At 34.3% G+C, this 24,474-nt stretch overlaps 1 protein-coding gene across 1 annotated transcript in view; it reads right to left on the bottom strand.

Annotated features, from left to right (window-relative positions):
- KCNH7 (potassium voltage-gated channel subfamily H member 7) overlaps positions 1–24,474 on the bottom strand; it is a 149,940-nt gene that overhangs the window by 45,373 nt on the left and 80,093 nt on the right. Inside the window, exons 5-7 of the mRNA XM_089915923.1 lie at positions 20,199–20,624; positions 8,037–8,436; positions 1,785–1,984 (exon numbers count right to left, since the gene is read on the bottom strand). Coding sequence (XP_089772049.1) covers positions 1,785–1,984; positions 8,037–8,436; positions 20,199–20,624 — 1,026 coding nt within the window. The remainder of the gene's footprint in view (positions 1–1,784; positions 1,985–8,036; positions 8,437–20,198; positions 20,625–24,474) is intronic.

The following is a 24,474-nucleotide window of genomic DNA, read 5'->3' as shown; positions in this document are numbered from 1 at the left end:
GGTGATCTCCACAATTTACACGAGAATTAAATTGGATATAAATACCTCCTGTTCTTACCGGTGGGTGTTGTGATTCCATGTATTAAGGTGTGAAGCAGACAGGAAAGAGATAAATCTTTCATAAGTACATTGTAAATAGGCAAGTGGTATATAAACCATATTCATAGGTAATAGAGTCAAACAATGAAAGGTAAATAGTTTTCACAAAATAGACTTTATCACACAAAAAAATGGCCACGAAACTAGAGTTATATGGAGAGGGGAAGTAAAATAAATAATTGTTTTACTACGGTTATTGAAATAATCTGGCAGTATGGAACAACAAAATTGAGCGACATGTGTTTTGATTAAAAATTCTTGACACTGCTTCAGCCAACCCAGCATTAGAGAATCCCCAATAGTTTCTGAATGCTGATATCTTCATTAAACAATAATATGGATGGAAGTACATAAAAGTGACCAATTTGTAGGTAATTTCTTATGAGATTAAAGTGTTACCTTGGTGAGATCAATTTATCAAATGAATTTTCACAAGTAACTTTGGGATAATCAGAAATAACTCATGGGATTCAGTTATGGCTTTGTATGAAATGTGCTGATTGATTAGCTCTTCAAATTAAAAATTTTATGATGGCATGCCCTTACTTCTCCATCAAATAAATCATGCACAGCTATGATAAACATCATATAAAAATATATCTTTCAAACTGGGCAATATTTGCAATGAATTCTGTACCTTAACTGCTAATTTTGAACCTTTTCTTTTTTTGTTAGGATATTGCTGATCAAATTTTAAAAAGTCAATCTAAATTGCATAGGCTCACTTATGCAAAAATTGTATCATGCTGTTGATGTCGTTAAATTTTAAAGATTCCATTTTCTGAAGAATTTTTAGAAACAGGATCCTTGCCCAATGGAGAAGTAGCTAGATGGGAAGGTACTATAATTCTAATTTTTTTTTTAATAGGTCTATGATATGCTATATAGCTTGTATTTATCATATAATTTATCTTTAGTAATCAATCTCTATAGCCAAATAGCTAGGTCAAAAAGATGTATGCAATTCTCCTAATAATGAAAGAAGCTCTTTGGATCAATTAATCTTATTAGTTGTATTGATTTTTGAGCACTGATAAAGGAGGGAAGGGTTATGAAAAGTGACTGTTGATGTTGAATTTGCTTGAGTTATGAAGGAATCCATATTTCCCCCTTGAAAGGAAAGATGCATTAAACCAGGTACAGTAAAAGGGCACATAGTTAATTGATTAAAATATAGAAAAATTGTCCTTAACAGAAACATGAAACTTCCTATTATAAAATGTTTATGGTATACTTAAGCTCCTTAACCTCTCCCACAAATCCTCAAAATGTCCTATTTTTAAAAAATATTTCTGTTTGGGGGCATTATAGTTATTATTGTTTACTTGTAATGTCTTAATGCACATGGGTCCACCTACTTTTTGGGGTGCTTGGCAGCTAAGCCAAGTGGTGAAAGCCCAAGTCCCAACTTAGCAATGCTCTCCCTAACCAGAAGTGGGAGCTCTAATACACACAGTTATATCAGTTTGCATCATGTTATAATGCCTTTGCCACACAGTGTAACTAGATATAGCACCATGCAATGCCATGAATTGAGAATGAAAGACTATCTCCAGGGGAGAAAATAAACATCCGAGAGAGGGAAACAAAAGCAAGGGGTTCAAAGCTGGTGAGACTGGCTTATCCATTTTGGCTGTAGCTATAACGCCTGAGGGGCTCCAGTTTTGGAAAACAGAAATACGTACCATGTTCATGTCAATGCCATTGGTGTAAGTCCATGCATGCTGGAAATATTCTTCAAGCCGTTGCCTCAGAGGGTTGGGGATTTGGTGAAAGCGAATGAACTCTTTTACTCGCAGCATCTGCATGTGGTACCTGGCAGTTCCGGAGTATAGTCTTTGGATAATTGCTGATACGTTCCCAAAAATGCTTGCATACATTAGTGCTGGATTGGATAAAAAACAAAGTTATGGGGGAACGACTGCACTTGGAGATATTATATCTTGTCAGAATCTCAAATATGTAGATTTTTATTATCTCAATCCGTTTGTGAGGGTTTACCACTGGCCCTAGGGGAACAAAGAAGTCAAGTCAAAACTATTGTAAGATTTATAATTTTGATGGTAAATTTGGAGAGGAAAAATATACAAATTCCCCATGGATTCTCTATATATTCAAGTAGAAACTCAGACTGCTTACAATATCAACCTGTAACCAACCTAGACTATTGACTAGAGATAAAATGTGTTTAAAATAAACATTTCATTTGTAATGTAATAAGAAGGTATGTCATGGGGTTACCACACAGATCTGTTTTCTGGAAGTGGAGTAAAAATGATAATTTTTAAATTGTGACGACTCCACCTTAGCCTCAAAGCTAACCTTGCAATATTATAAACCTACTATAAATTTCAAGATTATTCAGAAGATTTTGGATTTCCTAAGGAATAATAAATTGTTTTAAGGAACTCATAGTTTCCTTAGAATGTTTATTTATATGTAATTTTTAATCTATTAAAATTCATTTTTACAGTATTTCTATATGAGAAACAGATATCTTTGGCTTAGACTGTGAGAATATAGTTTTATTTTTTTTTAGAGAAAAATAGAATACCTCTTTGTTCTTTCATCTATGGGAAGAAAAAAACCAACATTCAATACTTAGAATGCCCTTTTTAAAGCTTCCAGGGCTAAATATTTACGATTTAACATAAGCTTTTTAAGCATCTTGTCTTTCTTTTTAAATTTGTATTTAGTTTCTAATAATCGTAAGAAAAATACTATATACTGTACAGAAAGTCACATGATGATACAAGCCCTATGTCTTGACCTTTGGACATGTGTCAGACACTTAGAGAGGAGGTAACACACATTTAAGGCACTGGAACTGCAAGGTACCAAGTAGGTGGGGAAAAAAACCCAACAACTCCTTGAAGTGTTTATTTCCACAATATCCAACCAACATATTTTTTTCCCCAACATGTCTTACAAGTCACTACCTATATGAAACACTTCATCATTTTTAAAGTAGATGTTGGCCAGATTCAGTCTGTGTTTTAAAATGACTTATCTTCTTGGTCATTTGTTTTCTTTTCCATCTTATTTTTGTCTCTTGGTTAGCATGGTCCTTGTTTACCATAGAAGTCCCAGGTAAGAGAATGTCCCAGACAAAGAGGCAGCCCTTTATTTTTAATCTATTTAAAGGGATAAAAATTGGGGAGATCTATAGGGAGGCTGAACTGGGATTTGTGAAAGACACTAATTCTCATTAAGGTAGAAAAGCTGTTTAGGTAGTATCTTCCACAGGGGGGCGGAAAAACAAAACCTGGGCCTAATTTGAGTAAATGCATAGTTGATTAAGAAGGGAGTTAGCAATACTTGTCTGAAATGGATTTCTGTGATTCAAGGAGATTCATGTGAGAAATACGTCCTACTCTGCCTAATTTTAGTGTTGGAAATATTTATGCCTGTTGTTAGGTGTCCAAAGTACCTATCATGTTCTCAGGAAATAGTTTAGTTAGTACAGATTTTCACTTGATTTAATTAGAAGGCACATAATCAGTGCTAGTTATTTTACTTAAACCACATACTTATGCAAAGAAGAGTCAGGGAAAACATTCTTATTTTGTTTTTAATAAATACTGTGGTTTTAACTCCATACTGCCATAAAAATGAACCAAACATTAGTTTGGATCATAAACACGTATTTCCACTCATTGACAGGATGGCAAAAATCTAGATTATAAGTACATAGTTGAATACATGAATAGTGTATATTTTTCTAAGGAAATTCTATGCTAATGGATTTTTAAATTATAATAAAGGCATACTTTTTTTTCTATTTTTTAGGAAGCAAACGGAGCTAAAGTCTGTAAGCCAGAGAGAAGCACAAAATGATTATATTCTGTATACGTTAATTAGTTAATGCCCATCGACTGGCATAAAATACGACTCAAAAGCAAGTTGGCAGACTATATAGGCATTTCTTTCAACTCAATATTTTGTTTAGCTTTCCTTAATAGAAAATTCTTCCTTCACCAGAATGGTTTGTTTTACGTTGCAGTATTATAAAAATAAAACAGGTATAATTTAAAACGTCAGCACACCACACTCAAAATCTGAGATGCTCACCAAACTAATGAATTTAGGGTCACTGGGTAATAGCTGAAACACGCTGATAGAACAAATACACTTGCTTTTCTACCTAGTACACAAACTTAAAAAAATTTTAACTTAAATAAATTTTAGTGATGAGTAATTTAGATATAACGAAATGAATCTGTTTTAAATGTATAGCTCAGTTAGTTGACAAATGTATACACCTCTGTTAGCACAATCAAGATATAGAACATTTTCAACATCCCCAAAAGATTCCTCTGTGTCCCTTGGCTGTCTGCCCACTGGTTTCTAGGTTGACTCTAGACAACCACTGAGCTCCTTTATGTCATCACAGATTAGTTAGCATTTCTTAGAATTTCATGTAAATAGAATCATAATGTACATATTCATTTGTGTCTGACTTCTTTTTGCTCAGCATATTGTTTTTGAAATTCATTGTTTTGTATGTATCAGTAGTTTGTTCTTTTTTTAATTGATGAGTAGATTTGCATCACATGGCTCTACCACAGTCCATTTATCTCTTCTGTTGATGAAATCTCACTGTTTCTAGTTTTTGGCTATTATGAATAAAACTGCTATGAACATTTGTGTACAAGTCTTTGTGTGGGCATATATTTTCGTTTCCCTTTGAAACATCTAGGAATAGGACTGCTGATCTGTGTGGTATGTTTAACTTTATAAGGAACTGCCAAACTATTTCCCAAAGATGGTGTGATTTTACATTCCCACCAGCGATATTTGAGAATATCAGTTGTTCCTCAACCTTTCCAACATTTGGTATTATCTTATTTTAACCATCACAGAGTTTTAATTGCATTTCCCTGATGACTAATAACATCTTTTCATGTATTTATTGGCCATTAATATATCTTGTTTTGTGAAATGTCTGTTTAAAATCTTGCTCATTTTTAAATTGTCTTATTACGGAGTTGTAAGAATTCTTGATATATGCTGAATAAAGGTCCTTTTTTAGATCTAAGTATTGAGAATATTTTCTTCCAGTCTATCATTTTCCTGTTCCCTTTCAAAGTGTCCTTTGAAAAGTTGAAGTTACTAATTTTGATGAAATCCAAATGCCTGTATATTTTGTTCAGTTTTCTGTTATTTAAAAAAAAATTATAGGGGTATGGTAAGGTTTCAGTTACTCCATCATGGTTAAAAGCAGATATGCAATAACTTTTTTTTACATGTTATAAAAAGATGTTTGTCAAGCAGGTCAGAGATGAAATACATTTGCCTTTGGATACAGATTTATGTGTTTTTAAATTTAAATGTATATATTATATTTATAATATTTGAATAAAGATATAAACTTATATATTAGAACACATAGATATAAATATGTGAGCATAGCTTGTATTCCTATTTATTTAATGGCCGCTTACATTTTTCTTTAGTTTTCGTCTTGAATTGTGTATATATTTTTAAAAAGAATTCTCTGGTTACTGTTCTCTGTACACATTCAGCAGCACAACTGGTGACTGTCTTTGCAAGTAGATGCTTTTAAAAATGTATCTATAGGTATTTGTGTTATTTGAATTTAATTAGATGATAGCTTTAATGTTTAGTTTCCTTGAATTATATTGTTGTAAGAGGGATTGTACATTGCTTTGCTTTCTACAACTTTGCTTCAAACTTTTATTTTAGAATGAAGATTAGTTTTAAAGAAGCTTAGGGATAATGAGAGTTCAACTTGATAACTAGACTATATCAACTTTAACGTGCAGTAGTATATATACAAAATTTTACATTATATTTTGGATATTTTATTTTTAGGTTTAAATCAAGTCACTCATGTAACTGAGGCGTATGTGCTTAGTATAAAAATATAGCCAAATACAGAAAACCAAATCATTTTCTAATACAGTTGGATCTAAATGGAAATATCATGTGTAGATATACACATACACATCAAATGGCTAAGAAAATTTCAAGGCATGCTATTATTGCTAAGTTTCTAGTCTTATTTTACCTTTTATGGCATAATAGCTCATGATAGAATTCTCTAGGAATATCTATAAACTTTCTCCTATGTGACACTAAGCTTTACATAATCCCATTTTGATTAAGTTTTGTACAAGCAAGTCTATTCATATAAAAGATATTATGTGGAATATGGATGTATCTTAGTCTACTCAATTAACAAGAGTGTTTTCTCTTTTCTTAAAAGATAGAATTCATCTGCAGGAAACAAATATTCTTCCTAAAGAATCAATAGAAATAGGCTAGTGCCACTTTTAAAAAAAGAAGGCAGAAACACAGAAAGGAAGGAAAGAAGGAAGGAAGGGAGGGAGGGAGGAAGGAAGGAAGGAAGGAAGGAAGGAAGGAAGGAAGGAAGGAAGGAAGGAAAGAAGGAAAGAAGGAAGGAAAAAGACAGGAATAAAGGAAGAATAAAAACTGCCAATAATTTCCTGATTTAAGGATTAGAGATTGGGTATAGAGCAAGTAAAGAACTGAGTTCTCTTTAGTTTAAAATAATTCACATGATAAACAGTACTATGTATTTCACTTAATCCTCACAAGCGGTAAGGATTCCTAAGTGGTGAACACGTTAAACTTCAATGCACTTAAAAAATTCTTCCTTGCAAATTCTAAGTTTCAAGATGCAAGTTCTGTTTTCTTTAAAAAGAGTATACATACATATATATATATATTTTTTTTTTTCTATACGGGTGTATAAATAATTAAAAACAGACATTTTTCTTTTTTTTGTTACCAATGCCACTGAAATTGATAACCACTATAAAGTATTAACTAGCAGTTTCAATCACAGAGTGGGACTGTGTTTGTTCTGAAAGATTCAGTCTCTCTGGAATGAATTTTTCTATTTTTTCAAGTGGGCCTCACTTCCATTTCCTTCTGAGTGCAATTCTACTTTTGTGTTTGTGGCAAGACTTGGTCTGAATTTGCAGAATATCTTAAGTTATTTAAATAGAATGTTATCTGCCTATACAATCTTACTAAAATAAAAACACCAAGACACATATATGAAAAGTAAATTTTAAATACAGTGAACAATAAACTGGGTGAATCTACTTAAGTTTCATAAATAAAGCTTATCTAAGCACATTTTATTAGACAACATGTTAACATTTAAAAATTAACTCTCTGGATCTACTTTCTAATTTGTACGCAATGTAAGGATGATGCTCTTTTTCAAGCTTTAAAAATCCATCATGCTTTTGTCAACTGCTGTCTGCTATCAGCAAGGTTATCTTTAGTGGTTCCACAGTGTGATTTTTTAAAAACTATATTAATATTAAAGTATCTTTAGTTTTACACAGAATTTTTTTCTTATTCCAAAGACTATACCTTATAAATGATGCTCATGTCATTACCCATTGTAGGGTAAAGGGCAGTCACTTAGGTCTCTGACATAATGTCACAGGGAAAGGAATTTTTAGTCAATGACGGGGGGAAAATATATATATATATATATGTATGTATGTGCATATGTATGAAAGGTTAGCTTACATTATAATTAGTAGGGTGATATTTATATATCTATATCTATAGATACGTGAATGTAAGCTAGTCTTTCCCATTCTAATCTGGCCTCAGCTTGAAACAGAAAATAACCATTAGTAGTAAATTACAGACATGTTTTTACATCAGTAAACGTAAACTGCAAGTCTCAGTTCCTGAATCCCAAGATCCATGTCATTCCAGTTTTATGCTCCTGAGGTCATGAAAGACCTTTGGTGTCTCCCCTTCACAGAGAGAATCAGATCTGATAGAATATAATACCCGTATATTTAATCCTATTATTTCTACAACTTTCTATAATTTTTTTCTTTGCCTTTTTCTGAATGTTCTAGAGATATCAATTTTCTGATATTATTTTATCCTAATAGATAACAAAAGAGAAATCTACTTACAGCCAATCAACATGACACAAATTGAAAAGATTTTCTCCGAATTGGTGTTAGGCGACACATTCCCAAATCCTACACTCGTTAAACTGCTGAAGGTAAAATAAAGTGCTGTGACATATTTGTCTTTAATGGATGGCCCAGAACTTGAGTCACTGTCATTGTAACGTTTCCCAATTTGTTGTCCTAAGGAATCCAACCATCCGATTTTGTCAGTCAGGTAGGGCCTTTCTACGTTCCCAATCGCATACCAAATGCAAGCCAGCCAGTGAGCAATCAGGGCAAATATGCACATTAAGAGCATTAGAACAGCAGCCCCATATTCTGAATATCGATCAAGTTTTCGGGCCACTCTCACAAGACGAAGGAGTCGAGCTGTCTTCAAAAGACCAATTAATGTTGTTGTCTGTGGAAATAAATGTGCATGGTCAGAAACAGTTGGTAAACAATTCAGTGTATGTTCCTGTGAAGCAAAGTAAGTAGAAACAGGTTACAACAATATGGTAGCACTGAAGACGACTATGTATTTGAATTAAGTATTAAGGTTAGTTGTTGTTTTTTTTTTCTTAATTTTACACCTGCTTTGGAAAGTACCTTGAAAGTTTGTAGTACATTAATTCAGTATCTTGGCATGTAAGACTTATGGGACAGAGGCTCTATCTGCTTGGTTTCATGCTCTAACCACATGCCTGGCACATAATGAATACTCAGCAAATCATTCATTCACCGACAAACATTCCAGAGTGTTACTGGTGGGCCTACCAAGGGCCACACACTGGGATTATAGTATTGAACAAACAGTCATGGTTACTTTTATAATAGAAAGAGACATTTATTTACTAGACAAAGTGTCTTATGAAGTGAAACAAGGGCTACTGTCTGTTGGGGAGAGATACATATTTTTAAAATAAACATATAATAAGATCATTTCAGAGAGGGAAGAGTGTGGTCATGATAGTAAAACAGAGTGATATGATAGAGGATGTTCAGGGGTTTGGGTTGGGATGGGGACCACTTTAGAAAGGAAGACGAAAGAGAATCTTGCTGGGGGGCTGACAGAGTTTAGAAGTGTTTGAAGAATGCGAAGGAACTAGTCAAGAAGGCAACTGGGAAACTTATTGGATGACTGCATGCATGCATGAAGTACTATATTGAAATTCATTTTTGCTTCCTAAATGTGTTGAATTGGTAAATTGTTTCTTGATATCCCGATGATATTATGTGTTTTGCTTTGGGGTATGATATGTGTAACTAACTGCATGATTATTACTGACCAGGTATCTAATGATAGGACACTTCTATGTAACAACAGGATACTTAACTGGTTGTTTGGATTTGAAATCTGCTAAGTACAAATTACAAGTTCATTTCTTGGGTTTCCTAAATAATGTCAACTAGAAGTACTATATAATTCACAGGGCATATAATTATTCCATAGTTACATGGTGTTTACCAATCAATTACTGAGTCATCTTATGTGTTTATTGTTGTTGTTTATCTCTCAAAGTACATCCATCTATGTTAAGAACACACACTTTAATTAAAGAAATAGCATGTGGTGTGACTATCACCCCATATCTTCATATTGACTTGGTGGAAAAAGAGCTCCAAATATCAAGAAAATATTTTCATTAACATTCTATAATAAGTGTTATAGCTTTTTGTTTCTTGTGCCAGAGTGGTCACAAGGCAAGGGAAGATTTCTCAGCCTCCCCTGACTTCCTTTCAGTTAGCATTCGAATCCTCTAGAGGTGAGAGGAGCTCGTGTAGTTGAGATGTTCTTACCACAACTGGATTCTGGTCTTTGCTCATTTAGGGATGGGTGGAGAGGTGAGTCTTCTGTTTCCAAAGCTGAGTTATTATTCTTCAGGGTGCAATAAGGGAAACAGTGTTTTCTTCATCACAAATTTAAAATTATATCTCTTCAAAGAATGAATGGTGAGTTTAAGTGAGTATGAGGTGTTTTCCTGGGAGAGATGTCAACTTTCCACTATTTGTATTGTCAGCGTTTCAGCTTAGCAGTTATGAGTTAGAACTTCAGAACAAACTTAGGTCTGAAATTCTGCTTCCATACCAGTGTGTCACCTTGGACAAGTTATTTACTTAATCTCTAAGTGTCAATTTTTTCATCTGTAAATGGTCATAATAATAACTCCTTCTAGGGTTGTAGGTAATACCCAGTAAATTTTAACTGTGTTTTTATTTGAATATCCCACACACTTTCGCTTCCATCACTAAGCAGGAACTTTATATTGTAAAATGGGTTGACAGAGCTATATATTTTCCAAACGTGTTACTTTGATAGCTGGAATTTCAAATGGAGGCTTTTGGACACTGGTCATTCAGCTCCCTATGGAAATTGCAGGGATTTTTAAAGACAAGAACGTCATCTAGATTCATTGACTACTCAGACTCTGGTAACAGAAATCACCCTGGTTCAGCGTAACTCCATTTCTACATTTCACAGCTTAAGTTTGCATGTTTATTTTTCCTCCTAGCTTGGTTATCTATTTACTTGTGTTGAGAAATCAGAAATATTTGAGGGTTATTATTATTTGATTTATTATCAAAACTGCCTTTCATTGGAACAATATTTCTGAACCTCAAAATAAATCACATATAATGACATTTCTATAGGTATTTGGTTAACGAAGAGAAATGCTTCAAAACAAATGAGCTGTTTTAATAACATATTGTGATAAAAAGTACTAATGACTCTTCTGGCTGCAAAGATGGTAGAGTAAAATGACGTTATGAAAAGAAAAGGAATCAAATCTGCTGTATATGCCACTTCCCTTCTTTTTGGCTTCCCCCCAAAGAAACCTCTGGTGTTTCTTCTAGAGTTATGTCAGAATGAGGTGAAACCTAGATGACAGTAAGTTAAGATAAATAAATATAATATATAATAACACACAAATGACCTCTTTTCTGGACCAAAAAAGTTTTAAGAAATAAGGTACATGTTGAAGTCTCAAGCCAGCTGACACAAAATAACTGCAGAAGGAGGGGGAGATGGAAAAGAAAAGGGAGAGGGAGAGTGTAAGGGTCGGGGAGAGAGATTACTTTCAGCTGCATCGTAAGGATGAATGAATATTGACCTCAACAGTCAAAGCCATTCTCTTGTGATTCTGTAACATGTACCCAAGCATAACTACATACGCTAGTTTGACAATGTAACAAATGACTTGGGCCTTTTTTCTGTTGTTATCAAGATGCTGCTAACATGCCTGGGCATTCTTCCTTAGCTACAGTTGTGTACAGCACACCTTGTAGATGACACTTAGGCTTGCAATAACTCTTTCTTCTTCTTCTTTAAATGTCTCTTTAAAGATTTAAGGCATTTTGCCCCAGATTACACAACAGAGAGAAGTGACTGCACCAAAATCTCAGAAAAAGTAGACTAAAAAATGATCCATCTCCTCTTTCAGATTTGTTGGAGACTGTTAGTCTCCATAGTTTAGTTCAATGAGCTACTATCTTTGTATTATCTGCAAGTCAAAAATGGGACCAACAGCTACCTTATAATTGTAGTTGTTGGCTGATTAGAATATCTTCAGAATGCATGGTTATCTCACAGTATATCTAATTTCATGTAATATCCAGACATGAAAATCTGCTTTTTTTTTTCATTTTTTGAAAATAGAAATAAAACTATCCTTAAACTAATGACAACAACTTTTAAATTGTAGAGGTAAAGAAGTTTCTCTTAGGTGGTATTTATTGAACTTTTCACTGGTAGACAAATATTGTCTTTATTGTTACTTTTGGTAGAGATTGAAAAGGCATAAAAGCTCACTGGAGGTAAGTGTAATCATTATTATGAAATATAAAGACATCATGATAAGAAATAAGATCTAGAAAACGGTTAACTATTTTGCAGTAGATTGAAACAAGGTCAACTGTTTTCCAGTCCTGCCCATGAATATATAGCAAAGGAGATAATAATAAACTCTAATAGGTCAACTCTCCACCTCATCAGTGCCCATGCCATCTCAAAATTCAACTCCTTCACTGTGATTGAATGACATTTCAAACTCTTTTTTCCTGAATGCCACAGTAAAGAAGGCCTACTTGACTTTCATTTTGTCAGAATTTTCAAAAAATGTAAAATGATTCTTCCTCTGAAAATTTAATTATTCAAACTTCTGAGTAGTTGATGAATATCATCGAATTTCAATTTTTAAAAAACGTACCCACATCCATAGTTCATTAAAGCCCTAGGTACATTTTTTTTATATTGAGGTAAAAGTTAGTTTCCTTTATTAAGTATGACTTTCTTAACTGAACTTTATATTAAAAATATATACTCTAAACAACTACAATTTTGTCAGTATGTTAGATACTAGACCCAGACTCAAGAAAACTGTGATTTTTTTTTTTTACTAGACAATTCATAATAGTTCAGGCATTCTCTCTTAATGTAAGCGGAATTCTTTTTTGAAGAGCTGAAATTAGAGTAGGTGATTTCTTATCAGTAGTAAACAACTCTCTACTTAAGAATAAGTTTGTTAATAGTTAAACTGAGAAAGCATCATCAATAAGAGAAAATCTCATGCTCAAGAATTTTTCAAAATAATTTTGAAAAATAATTCTTTCTTTTTAGTAAGCATTTTCAAATATCTTACATTTAAAATGTTTTATTTCAGAGGTTTACTCTCTAAAATCTTTGCCTATAATTAGTGGATAGAATTATTCTTTTATAAATGAGGAAATATAAGTATGTGATCTTTGGTTTTGCCTACAGGTTGTTAGGATGAATTGTCATTGAAACTTTCTACTTAATCCATCATTCTGTCCTCTTTGTTAAGTAATATTTGGGTACAAATGGGGAAAAGGGAACACTTAGTGAGTAATACATTTCATAACTCCACACTCATGTTTTATTTTAGATTTCATTTCTATTCCCTCTAAGTTCTGGTACTTGTATTCATCATTCAATAAATTGCCCAATAAAACTCAATAGTGTTGAAACTAGTTTCTATTTGTTTTGTTCAGCTTGAGTCACACTATTTCAATATTTCTAAAACACATTCACTACTACAATCAAAGGGCTATATTTTGAGTGTGTAAAAAACCTTGCGGGGGGGACACGTAGCTTAGCCTTTCTTAATCCGTACCAAACCTCACAAATTCCTCCAAAAATGGGCTTTAAAAAAGAAGATTTTAGGGACTTCCTTGGTGGTCCAGTGGTTAAGAATCCACCTTCCAATGCAGGGACGTGGGTTCGATCCCTGGCAGGGGAACTAAGATCCCACGTGCCACAGGGCAACTAAGCCCGCGCTCCACAACTGCTGAGCCCGCGAGCTCTAGAGCCCACGCGCCACAACAAAAAGATCCTGCATGCCGCTACAAAGACCTAAGACCTGATGCAGCCAAATAAATAAATATTTTAAAAATAATAAATAAAAAGATTTTACAACCTCCATTATTTAATAGCTTTTACTGTCAAGACACTTTTATTTTTATTTTGTTTTGTAATTAACATTCTATTTTGCTGCAATTTGACCTCTTTCTCTTTAGTTACAGTAACATGGAAAACTGGTTATCAAATGATTCTAAATAGTATTAGGCAAATGTTACAGTAAATAAACAATTATGAATGTTATGTTATATTTTTAAAATTGGAATTTGACTTGTTCTGGAAACATTTAACCAAAAATTGTATCTTATGCCATCTTTAGCAAATTTTATCAGTGGATCACATGTGAATAATGGATAAGTGATGAACTTAATGCAAAATTTTTTGATGCAATACACTTATATTTCCTTAGTTCAAAAATTATTCCATTGTGGATCCTGTGTGTCTTTACTTGTCATGGCACAGATTTTTGGAGACATGACCAGTAGCCTCAAATACAAGCCAATGGAAACTTCTGCCTTAATTCCCAAGAACTATCTAATAAGAGACTTTATGTGTAGACACATATATGCATGCAGGTCTTCAAAATGTTCTTTGTCACTTAACTTTGAACATGAGTATGTCTAGTGGTTTAGAAATTCATTTCCAACAAACTAATGACAACTATTGTAGAGATCAGGTTCGGAAAGAATCCTGACAAGATGATCAGAGTTTCTATACAGAGGCCTGCTACATTTTTCCTTGTACCCATTCCATGATTCACCTATCAGACTAATGAAGCAAACATATCAATGTGAGCTGAAACTCCTCTTTTCTATGAACTTTCTGTCAAAGGCCTTGCCTGCATTCAGAATTCATGAAAAATAGCAGTGAAGTGTGAAAGGAGAGAGGTCAACAAAGCAAGTAATTAATCAAAAGAATACTACTAATTTTCAGGGGAGGAAGAGTTTAATGAAGCATGTAACTAAACAGGGAGCTCTAGATTCTAACTACTAATATCTCTGAAAGTAAAATTTGCCACAGAGAAGCAAACTATGGAAAAATTTGAGGCAGATAATGAAAAGTTGACTTTCTGGAGACTGAACCAATAATATTGTTCCATCACATCAATGATACTGAGGTAATTTGCTATGGATGGCATGATGCTTGATGATGCAAAAATTAAGAAGTAGAGAATCTTTTCCTTGGTCTGTCCAGATGGCATTAGCATCAGGAAGCTATTAGTATTAATGACATAGGCAAGCCCAGTTACTGCCACTATTCATTTTCAATGACAACAGGTCTTGTGGTATTTGTATACTATATGGTATACAGCACAGCTATATCAGTAAACATTTGTAGTTATCACAGTCACAGTGTTTCTAGATATCTAAATATTAATATATTCATATAAACATGTCTATCTGTATAAATGCATGTATATACATATATATCAATACATTTATAAGCACACACATATCTATGCAACCCTTTATTAAAATGCAAATATAAAAAAACTAACAATATCCCATTTAATATTGAATTTATTGTTTAAATATGGACTTTCTCATTATCAGTAGGTACAAGCATCTGATAACCTCATTATATCTTTTTATGCAGACATGCCTGAAGCATTTACATATTCTACTAGGTATTTTATTATGAACATTTCTTTTTTCCTTTATATTAAGGGTGAGCATTATATATTATATTTGTGAAATTATGTATGTAAGAAAGCTATATTATCTATGACTTTTATTTAACAATAGTAGAAAGGGGCATTATAAAATATTTGTTATGTTAGCTCTGATAGGGCTGGAAACCAACACTTTATAGCTCCATGCCTCTAATGGGCATGACCTTTCTACCCTTTCTACCTGGAAAACTTCCACTGGTAATCAGAAACTTCCCCTTCCATGCTCACATGTCCCCTTGAATATAGTACTATTAAAGCTGTTATCAGATAGTACTCTACCTGCTCATCCGCTGCTCTCCCAGTCTAGGATGCAAGCTCTCAGGCAGTAGGGTCCTCGTCTCACTCTTTTCTATAAACTCAGAGTCTAGTGCATTGGCACTTAGGACTTTTCCAATAAATGCTAATCGAATGAATGAACCTACTTGAGAAGGGAGTTACCATAACCTTTTCTAGAAATGGCAAAATGAATTAGGTCAATTCTTGTTAAAACTATTGAAAATTTACTTGAAACTCTAATCAGTAAAGCAGATAAAATCAAGCTACTCTTTGTATAGTGGAGATGGATGGTTCTGAGTCTTATCAGCCTGTCTTCTGTCAACCTTTGAGGGCCTCTGAGACTCTCGGGCACCTCCATGAAACCCCAGTTTGAAAAACCCTGGACTAGATTACCCCTCATCAGAGTGACCTCTAGCTTAATGATTTTAGAATTTGTCACTTAATTTGGGGGCCAAAATCCAAAGAGGTTTTTTTTTTCATATTCATATGATGAAACTTTCCAAATTAGTCCATTTGAATGTAAGATCTCTTTTCTCTGGAAGAATTTCTTTTCTTTTTTTCTCAGAAACAAAAATGAATGCTGAATAGTTTTTATACTCTTGTAATATGGTATATTATACATTTTTGGGGAAATTTTATTCTGAAATATCATTACATCCTGAAAATCCTGATTATAGTTATGGTTTGTATGTAAAAGGGGTATCTTCATTGTCACTCTTGAAAAATGTATGAAGTACTCTAATCCATCACTGGTCTTGTTACCCTTCATAGTTGATTTTTTGTTGTTGTTGTTGCTATCCATGGGTACTTTTTTTTATTAGAGAAGAAATTAACCATTCACACTAGAGGCTACAGAAGGAAATTAGCTTAATTTTGCAGTTCTAGAACAACCTTCACAATAAGGGGTTCTGAAATTTTCACGGAGTGAAGAGGGGAAAAAGAGAGAGAGAAAATCATTTAGAACAGTGTTTCCCAAATTTGGCTACTTTCACAGACAGATTCTTGGGGGAGGGGGATACAAGTTTTCTATGATAACATTTAAAATTTTATGTTTTACTTTTGTTTATAATCTAAACAAATTAATACACACTTGCTAAGGATCCCTGGACAACCATCTTACATAACAGAGTGTTGCTACGTGATCCCAGCATCTGCTGTTGTACCTCTGATCCCTGTGGCACCAAGTGAGGACCTCACTTGTCATGTGACGTCTCTCAAATTGGGCGCTCAGACCCTTCGCGGAATTGAACATTTCCTGTGAGATCTGTGAGTTGTCAAGTTTCAGAACACCGTTAAAGTAGGATAGGGTGGGGTGGGGATGGTGGCTAGGGAGACACCCTTTGACAATACACATTCAAAATACCTACTGATTTCATAATGCAAATTCTATAAAGTTAAACTCAACAAAATAAGTTTCAGACAGTAGCAGAAAACCAACTATAGAGTCATCCTAGGGTGCCTGTGATACACCTGGTTGAGAAATACTGATGTAGAGGTAGAAGAGTCCCATGGAGAACAGTTTGTAAGAAATGTGTGCCAAAGAGAAGGAACATCTTTTGGGTCAGTGAGTGAATCCTAAGCCATAACTTGTCATGGTCTTTTGGAGCCCTAAGGGCCAATCCACAAGAAACCCAAGACATCCATCAAACTTCTCAGACCTGTCATTTTGGGCAGGTTGGTCCACTTTTAATACTGAGTCAAAGGAAGAAAAAGCTCTTTTTGCCCCCCAACCTGCCCCCCTCCCCCTTTATTTGGGTTAACATATTTCAGAATTTTAAGTAAACAGTTGCTGTAGTTTGGTAAAAGTAGCCCCAGGTCCATCCACAAGGAAGTTTCATTGCTGATTCTTTATGCTCCTTCCAGACCCACCCCTCCACTTGCTATCCTTGATGCAGACCTACTTCTCCCTACCACATACCCCAAATTCCTGTGCTTTGCAAGACAATAACTGTCCTCAAAACATTTCCTTTCTGTCTCTTTCTTCAGGATTCCTAGCTGCAACTAGCTAATCTAATAACTACTATACGATAGTCTATCAATAAACCTCAATAAGTCTACTCAGTAAATCTTGTTGAATAATTTAGATATTTATGGATTAATGTGGTAACATGTACGTTTTTAAAGGAAGACTTCATTAAGAAACAGGGACTTTAATCCAAAGGGATGGGAAGGAGAAAAGAAGTAACCTTTGGTAAGCAAGTACTACCTACCTGCTACTGGTCTAGTCTCTTCATATATGCTGCTTTATTTTTAGAAATCACAAGAACCTACCTCTCACCATTTTACAGAAAAGAAATAAAGTCCTAAATGAATTAAATATCTTGCTTAAATACAGCAAGTAAGAGGCATAAAGGCGAATCAAACCCAGGTGTGTCTGACTCCAAAGCCAGGATCCTTCCCGTATCATATCTCATTTCAAAAGGGAGAGGAGCAGCTTTGGAAACAGGGAGGAATCCGGGAAATTATACAAATCAGAGTGAAGAACTGAAATTGCTTTACTTGAGGCAAACTTCATCTTTTCCTTTATGCTACATGAGAAAGATGATCCAGACACCATTTTTCCCCAAGACTATTTCATCCTATATTAATGTGAATCACATAAATTTTCTCTTGTTTCAGCTCACTTGAAGTTCTGTCTGAAACAGTGATTACTTGAATTACATATTTTAATAAACTTTTATTTTCAAGTGATGATATAGTAACTGAAATTAAACTGATCAAGTGCTGCATCTTAGAATAATTAGCATATTCTAATACTCACTTGTTTGATTGCTATTGATTAAATATCATTGGTAAATCAACTTTCCCTAACAATCTTGTCTGCCTATTTATTGTTTACCCATTCTTTCATTTCACTAAGCTGAAATTTAATTTGCTGTTGGTGTATATATTTTAAAATTTGAAAGTGAGGTTTTACTCTATTTATCAATAAGAACTTATTTGGTGTAATTACATGGATTCACCCATTGTAAGAAAATCATAAAGATAAATATTGATAAACAAGTATTTCACTTTCTTGCCTTTTAATTAAAAACCAAAGTTAGGAATATCTAACATTAAGAGTTCAACTAGTTTAATAACAGCTGATTTTTTTTGAGTATTTTGCTAGAGTTTTACATATATTATCTCATTAGAGTCTCAAATTAAGAAAAAAAACTTAAGCAGGGAAAGTAATATTATCATCCTTATAGATGCAGAAAGTCAAGTTTGAGACCTTGTCTAAGGTTTGTAGAATCCAGGAAGAATATATTGTTTCATTACCCTGCTCTTAATTCATCCACAGTTAGATGGACATGCTCTGTGGGAGAGAATTTACTTCTAAACCTATTGTTTCCCTTGGCTGAGGAGAATTCTCTTGTCCTCAAGTGCTAATTGGTTAGGGAGCAACCATCTGCAGAGGGCATTTATGATATCTGATCTCCTCTTGAAAAAAAACCAAAACGATGGTGAGGCACTGACTGATTCTTAGGTAGAAAAGGACGCTGAATTTTAGTTCTTTTTTTTTGGCCACGCTGCGTGGTTTGTGGGATCTCAGTTCCTGACCAAGGATTGAACCCAGGACCAGGGCAGTGAAAGCACAGAGTCCTAACCACTGGACCACCAGGGAATTCCTGACCCTGAATTTAAAAAATTCAACACACCCAGGTTATCTTTCTCAATCTAATCCCTTAGATCTACTTTCACACCTTCTGTAAAACTTTGTTACAGAATCCAGGAAATTTATTTACAAAAAATTAGTGCAATCAATTGGACGAGATTTTAGGAGAACATAACTTGTTTTAGATCAAAGAACACTTTGAGAAGAATCTGATTAAAAATATGGACTTTCTATCCAGAATATGCACATCCACTTGTCACATTTCCTTAAAATTTCCAACTTTAGGGGACTTTCCTGGTGGTCCAGTGGCTAAGACTCTGCGCTCCCAATGCAGGGGGCCCAGGTTCAATCCCTGGTTAGGGAACTAGATCCCACACCCCGTGACTTAGAGATCACATGCCACAACTAAGATCCCGTGTGTGGCAACAAAGATCCCTCATGCTGCAACTAAGACCCGGCACAGACAAATAAATAAGTAAATATTTAAAATAAAAAATAATAGGGTGAAATAATATTTTTAAGAAATTTCCAACTTTATAAGATAGTGGGGACACAAGAAATATTTTCCAACCTAGGTATTATTATGATTATTATTATTTTTTTTTTGCGGTACGCAGGCCTCTCACTGCTGTGGCCTCTCCCGTTGCGGAGCACAGGCTGCGGACGCGCAGGCTCAGAGGCCATGGCTCATGGGCCCAGCCGCTCCGCGGCATGTGGGATCTTCCCGGACCGGGGCACGAACCCGTGTCCCCTGCATCGGCAGGTGGACTCTCAACCACTGCGCCACCAGGGAAGCCCCCAACCTAGGTATTATTTAAGAGAGAGTTTTGAATAAAACATTTCAGAAGATGCCTCTTACACATAATTTGAACATAAAACAAGTCCCTGCTCTTGCAAACCACAATTATGAGTTAAGAAAGAAAGAGGCATCTTCATCTTTGACAGTTTTATACCCATAAAGTTAATATGTAGAAATTATACATTCTGGGAATGTGCTATGTGCTATGAAACACTTGTCTCAAAGTTTAATTTGTTGTTTAAAAGATAGTCTTTACTATTTCTTAGCAAAAATAGAAAGAACTGTGAATTATTTGCAATGGCAAAAATGTTCCATTTCATTTTATAGCATTTCCAATTGAAAATGAATTTTATCTGTGTGATATAGAAAGTTTGTAAAGCAACCGCTGTTTTTGCAGTTAAAATAGCTTCATTTTTATAACTTCAATCTTTCAGAAAATAAGATTCTTAAGCAGCTCTTACCTCATCAGAACCAGATCCAAAAATCAGCAAGTCAAAAGGAATTGCTGCAACCATGTCAATCAGGAACCAGCCTTTGAAGTAGTGTATTGCTATTTTGGCTGGATCACTTACCACTTCTTCATTTTGATTTACATATGTTGTTCTGAAGTTTATTAGAATATCTATGATAAACATAATATCCACAATCAAGTCTACCACATTCAAAGGGCTACAGGAATAGCCACATTCTCGTCTTTTCTGTTCTTCTCTGTCATTGAGGAGAAAGGCTGCAGAGTAGGGAGTGAATATAGCAGTGTATATGACCAACAGCAGAATAAGCCAATCCCAGACGGCCTTGAAAGGACTGTAGTGCAATATTGTAAACTTGTTGATGCGTGGTGTCTGCAGTTTATATTCTGGTAGGACGTCTGCTCCTAAAGAGAGAACCTGAATACAGAAAAGAGAATCATACACTACATAAAAATGTGATTATTTAATCTCCAAATCTATAAAAATATTAAGGTAATTATACAGCAAAATCTTCTAGAAAAAATCATGGAATTGTGAAGTATGTACATTTAAAGGAACCCATATAAGCCCCTACCATCCAGTATATTTGACCCCAGAAAACCTCATTGGTGTTTCTTGATCAATATAATTTTCACTAAAAAATAGTGAATATTGTCACTGAGATACTAAGGAATGGGTTACTGGTTCCTTTGGAACATACTACTACTCAGAAATAAAAATACATAGCAGTTTTTAGAAAATCATAAAATCAGTTTAATACATGAATAATTGTTTTCAAACTTAAGAAATTATTGGCCGTAATGATTAGAAACAGTCTACTTGGATTCATGGTCATATTTAATTTACATATATTTAATTTATAATTAAACTTTGATAAATTAAACTCAACTCATTCAAATCTTTAATTAAAATTTCCCACCTGCAAATCTGTTTTTAACATTAGAATAAAAGGGACATGGGATTAAAATAAACACAAAGGAGACTTTTTCCTAAAAGGTTGGATTATTTTATATTCTGGGACAAATATACTTTCACCTGAACTCCTTCATCACATTTAAAGAACCATGTGGAAAGAATGGTGCAAGGAGATATTCAGAATATTGATCTGGAGAGGCTGCAAGATTCTTAGTCATCAAGGGGTACTTAAACTCTAAGATTCATTCTACTTAATAAAGCATTGGGTAGACTAAAATAATTCACCTTTTAGAGTCTTAGTTTATCTGAAAAAATAAGAGCTAAACTTGAATTGTGACACTACCCAGTAGAAAATTTCCATGTAGATTTTAACTTGTTTATAATAATAAATTATCACGGCAAATTTCAATTTTAAGTCTCATTTTCATTGTCATATACCATACGTTTTTTCACATACGAGTTACTGTTCTTATCTTAAAAAGAACTTGAGAAGTTAAATAACCCCAAATGAAGTGAAACATGGCTTTTAAATATAACCTTAGTTCAGTTAAAATAGACAGAGCTGTTTTTAGATAACAGCTAAACTGATTTAATTAGCTTTGAAAAAAATAATAAAGAATTGAGAGTAAAGCCCAGAGTAAATTTGAACTACAATTATATGGTGGAAAAGGAATATCATTTTAAGTTGTGAGAAATGACAGGAATTATTAGTCAGAGAACTCTGGAAAATAAGTGACTTCACTGTTTATGAAATACTAAAAATCCTTAGAATCCAAGATCTATATCTATATCTGTATCTATATCTGTATCTATATCTAACTTCCAATATCCAAATAAGAATAATGTTTGGATAATCTATCAATTGATAAGTGCAGACTGATAGAACTCTATCCTGTTATGCTTAATATAGAAACCAATGTATGATATTTTGGTTTGGAAGGAATGGATCATCTTATAAGACATCATTATGTAACGTTCCTTTCTCAAAAACCGGGGACTACTCAGTATGTAGAAAGTAAAATCCGAAACCTTATTTTGGCTCTCAAAGTCATATAAAATATGGACACATTCTATCTTTCAGTTCCTTCTCCTATTCTCTGTGCACTCAGTTTACTCTGGCAACATGACTACATTTTTGAGATCTTCCCAAATCCCTGAAGTCACAAATTTCTCTCATTAAAAAAAAAAGAGTATATAATCATCCAAAGAGAACAAAAAAAATTATTTCTAAATATGGAGATATTGTCTGAGCTTGCTTCCTGATTAAGTTTCATACTTCTGATACCTATCTCCCGGATGGGACTATTTGAATACTTGTTTTAGCAGAAGTATAAGTTAGAATACATCCAGCACCTTGGAGTTACCCTTGAGAACTAAAAACTGTGGGTGGAACTCTTTCCATCCCACATATGCAAACATTCATTTAACAGTTAGAAGACTGTTGTGCTAAGAGTGGAGACTGAAAAACTGGGAAGACACTGTCCCTGAAATCACAGTTTATTGTCTATTGGTAGAGAGACGAGGAAGAAAATGAGAGCCTTGCTGAGGTTCACTCAGCTCCTGGGGTTGGTGGTAGCGCTGCAGGGTGTCATCATAGGGGACTTCTAGGCGAAGATGGCACTTGAACTGAGACTTCGAGTAGGAAGTGGTAGGGGTGATGAAGTTGGAATGGGAAGGCCATTACAGGCAGAGGAAACAGAATGAACAAAGGTGGGGATGCATAAAACAATGCATTGTGTGTTCAGGAATTATAAGCTGCCTTATGTTGCTGATGGATTAAATGCAAGGGAGTGGTGGTGAAGGATGGCAGCAAAAGACCTAATGTGACATGATAGAGATCTCAGGCTTTCTCCTTAGGTTAGCGTTGCTCACGTTTGAATAAAATACAGACTCCTTTTGAAGGGAAAGATACTTAGGGCAGAACTCCAATCATGATTATATTATTCTTATTTATAGTGGTAGGTAAATATGTACAAAAATAAAACTAGGTTGAAACTTTTCAAGCTTACACCTCTTACTATGACTCTTGTGGGCTGAATTGTGGACCCCAAAGATACGTTGAGGTCCTAATCCCTGTGAATGTGGCTTTATTTGGAAATAGCACCTTTGTAGATGTAATCAAATAAAAATGAGGTTCTAGTGGCTTGGGGTGGGCCCTGATGCAATAACTGGAGTCCTTATAAAAAAAGGGAAATTTGGATACAGAGACACGAAGACACACAGCGAGAATGCTACAAAGACAGAGAGAATGAAGGCAGATACAGATGCAAGCCAAGGAACACCAAGGATTGCTGGCAGCCCCCAGAGCCTAGAAGAGAAGCATGAAACAAATTCTCCCCCGGTAACTCCAGAAGGAACCAACCTTGCCAATACCGTGACTTTGGACTCCTGGGCTCCAGAATTGTGAGAGAATAAGCTTTCATTGTTTTAAGCCACCCATTTTGTGGTATTTTGTTACGGTAGCCCTAGTGAACTAATACAAGGACAAATAATGAAAACAAATGATTTACAAAAATATTTACAAAACCAGTGAATTCATACTACCATCACTAATTCAATATTTGACATATCTGTAGGTCAAAAATGGTTGAACTTTGGCTATTATGTGTGGTTTGATCTAATAGGTAAAATAATTTTCTCTCTTCTAACCTCAATGCTTTTTTTGGAAAAAGTATGTAGTCAAAATAGAATTACAAACTTCAAAGATTTTATTGCTGTATTAGGATAATCTAATCTAATCTTTAATTCAAATTATGCTCCTACTAGGCTTTGAAATCCCATTTAAATGGTGCTACTTGATACTCTAAAAGTTTTTTATTTACTTGGAGTTGACTTTAACTTTGAGGCATTATTGAATTCTATATTAAGTAATAAATCAAATTGTCTCTGGAACTGGGATCAGAAATGTAGTTCATTTGTTAACTTCCAACATACCTATCAATACTGAACCACTGAAATTTGGTACATACAACAATGGAGTGTGTTTTGACGATGCATTTTTAGTAACTGGTATGGTAACAAACCTTATGATATAGGTTCTTAAGCTTCTTCATGGCTATACCTGTGTTATATGATCACTCAATTCTGTCACAAATTTTATTAGCCAAATGACTTCAAAAACTTATTTATACAGCATGCTTTGGTATCATGAACTCTCGTAAATCCACATGCCATCATAGGCACTGAAATCAGGTAGATGGCAGTACTCTGTTATGAAGTGATTATCTTATTGATTCAGAAGATTATTGTACTGTTTTAGGTTTTACCAAGAGAGACGAATTTTTAAGATTTTCCAGGAGCACTCATGGACATTTGAGAATATTCCTTTCTGGGGTTGTTGGTTTGAGAATTG

This window comes from Delphinapterus leucas, chromosome 8 (genome assembly GCF_059928025.1).
Source record: "Delphinapterus leucas isolate spDelLeu-1000000601 "Yukka" chromosome 8, BTC_Dleu_Yukka2, whole genome shotgun sequence".
NCBI lineage: Eukaryota > Metazoa > Chordata > Mammalia > Artiodactyla > Monodontidae > Delphinapterus > Delphinapterus leucas.
Note: the sequence above shows the minus strand (reverse complement) of the source record. Positions and strands in the feature narration are given on the sequence as shown.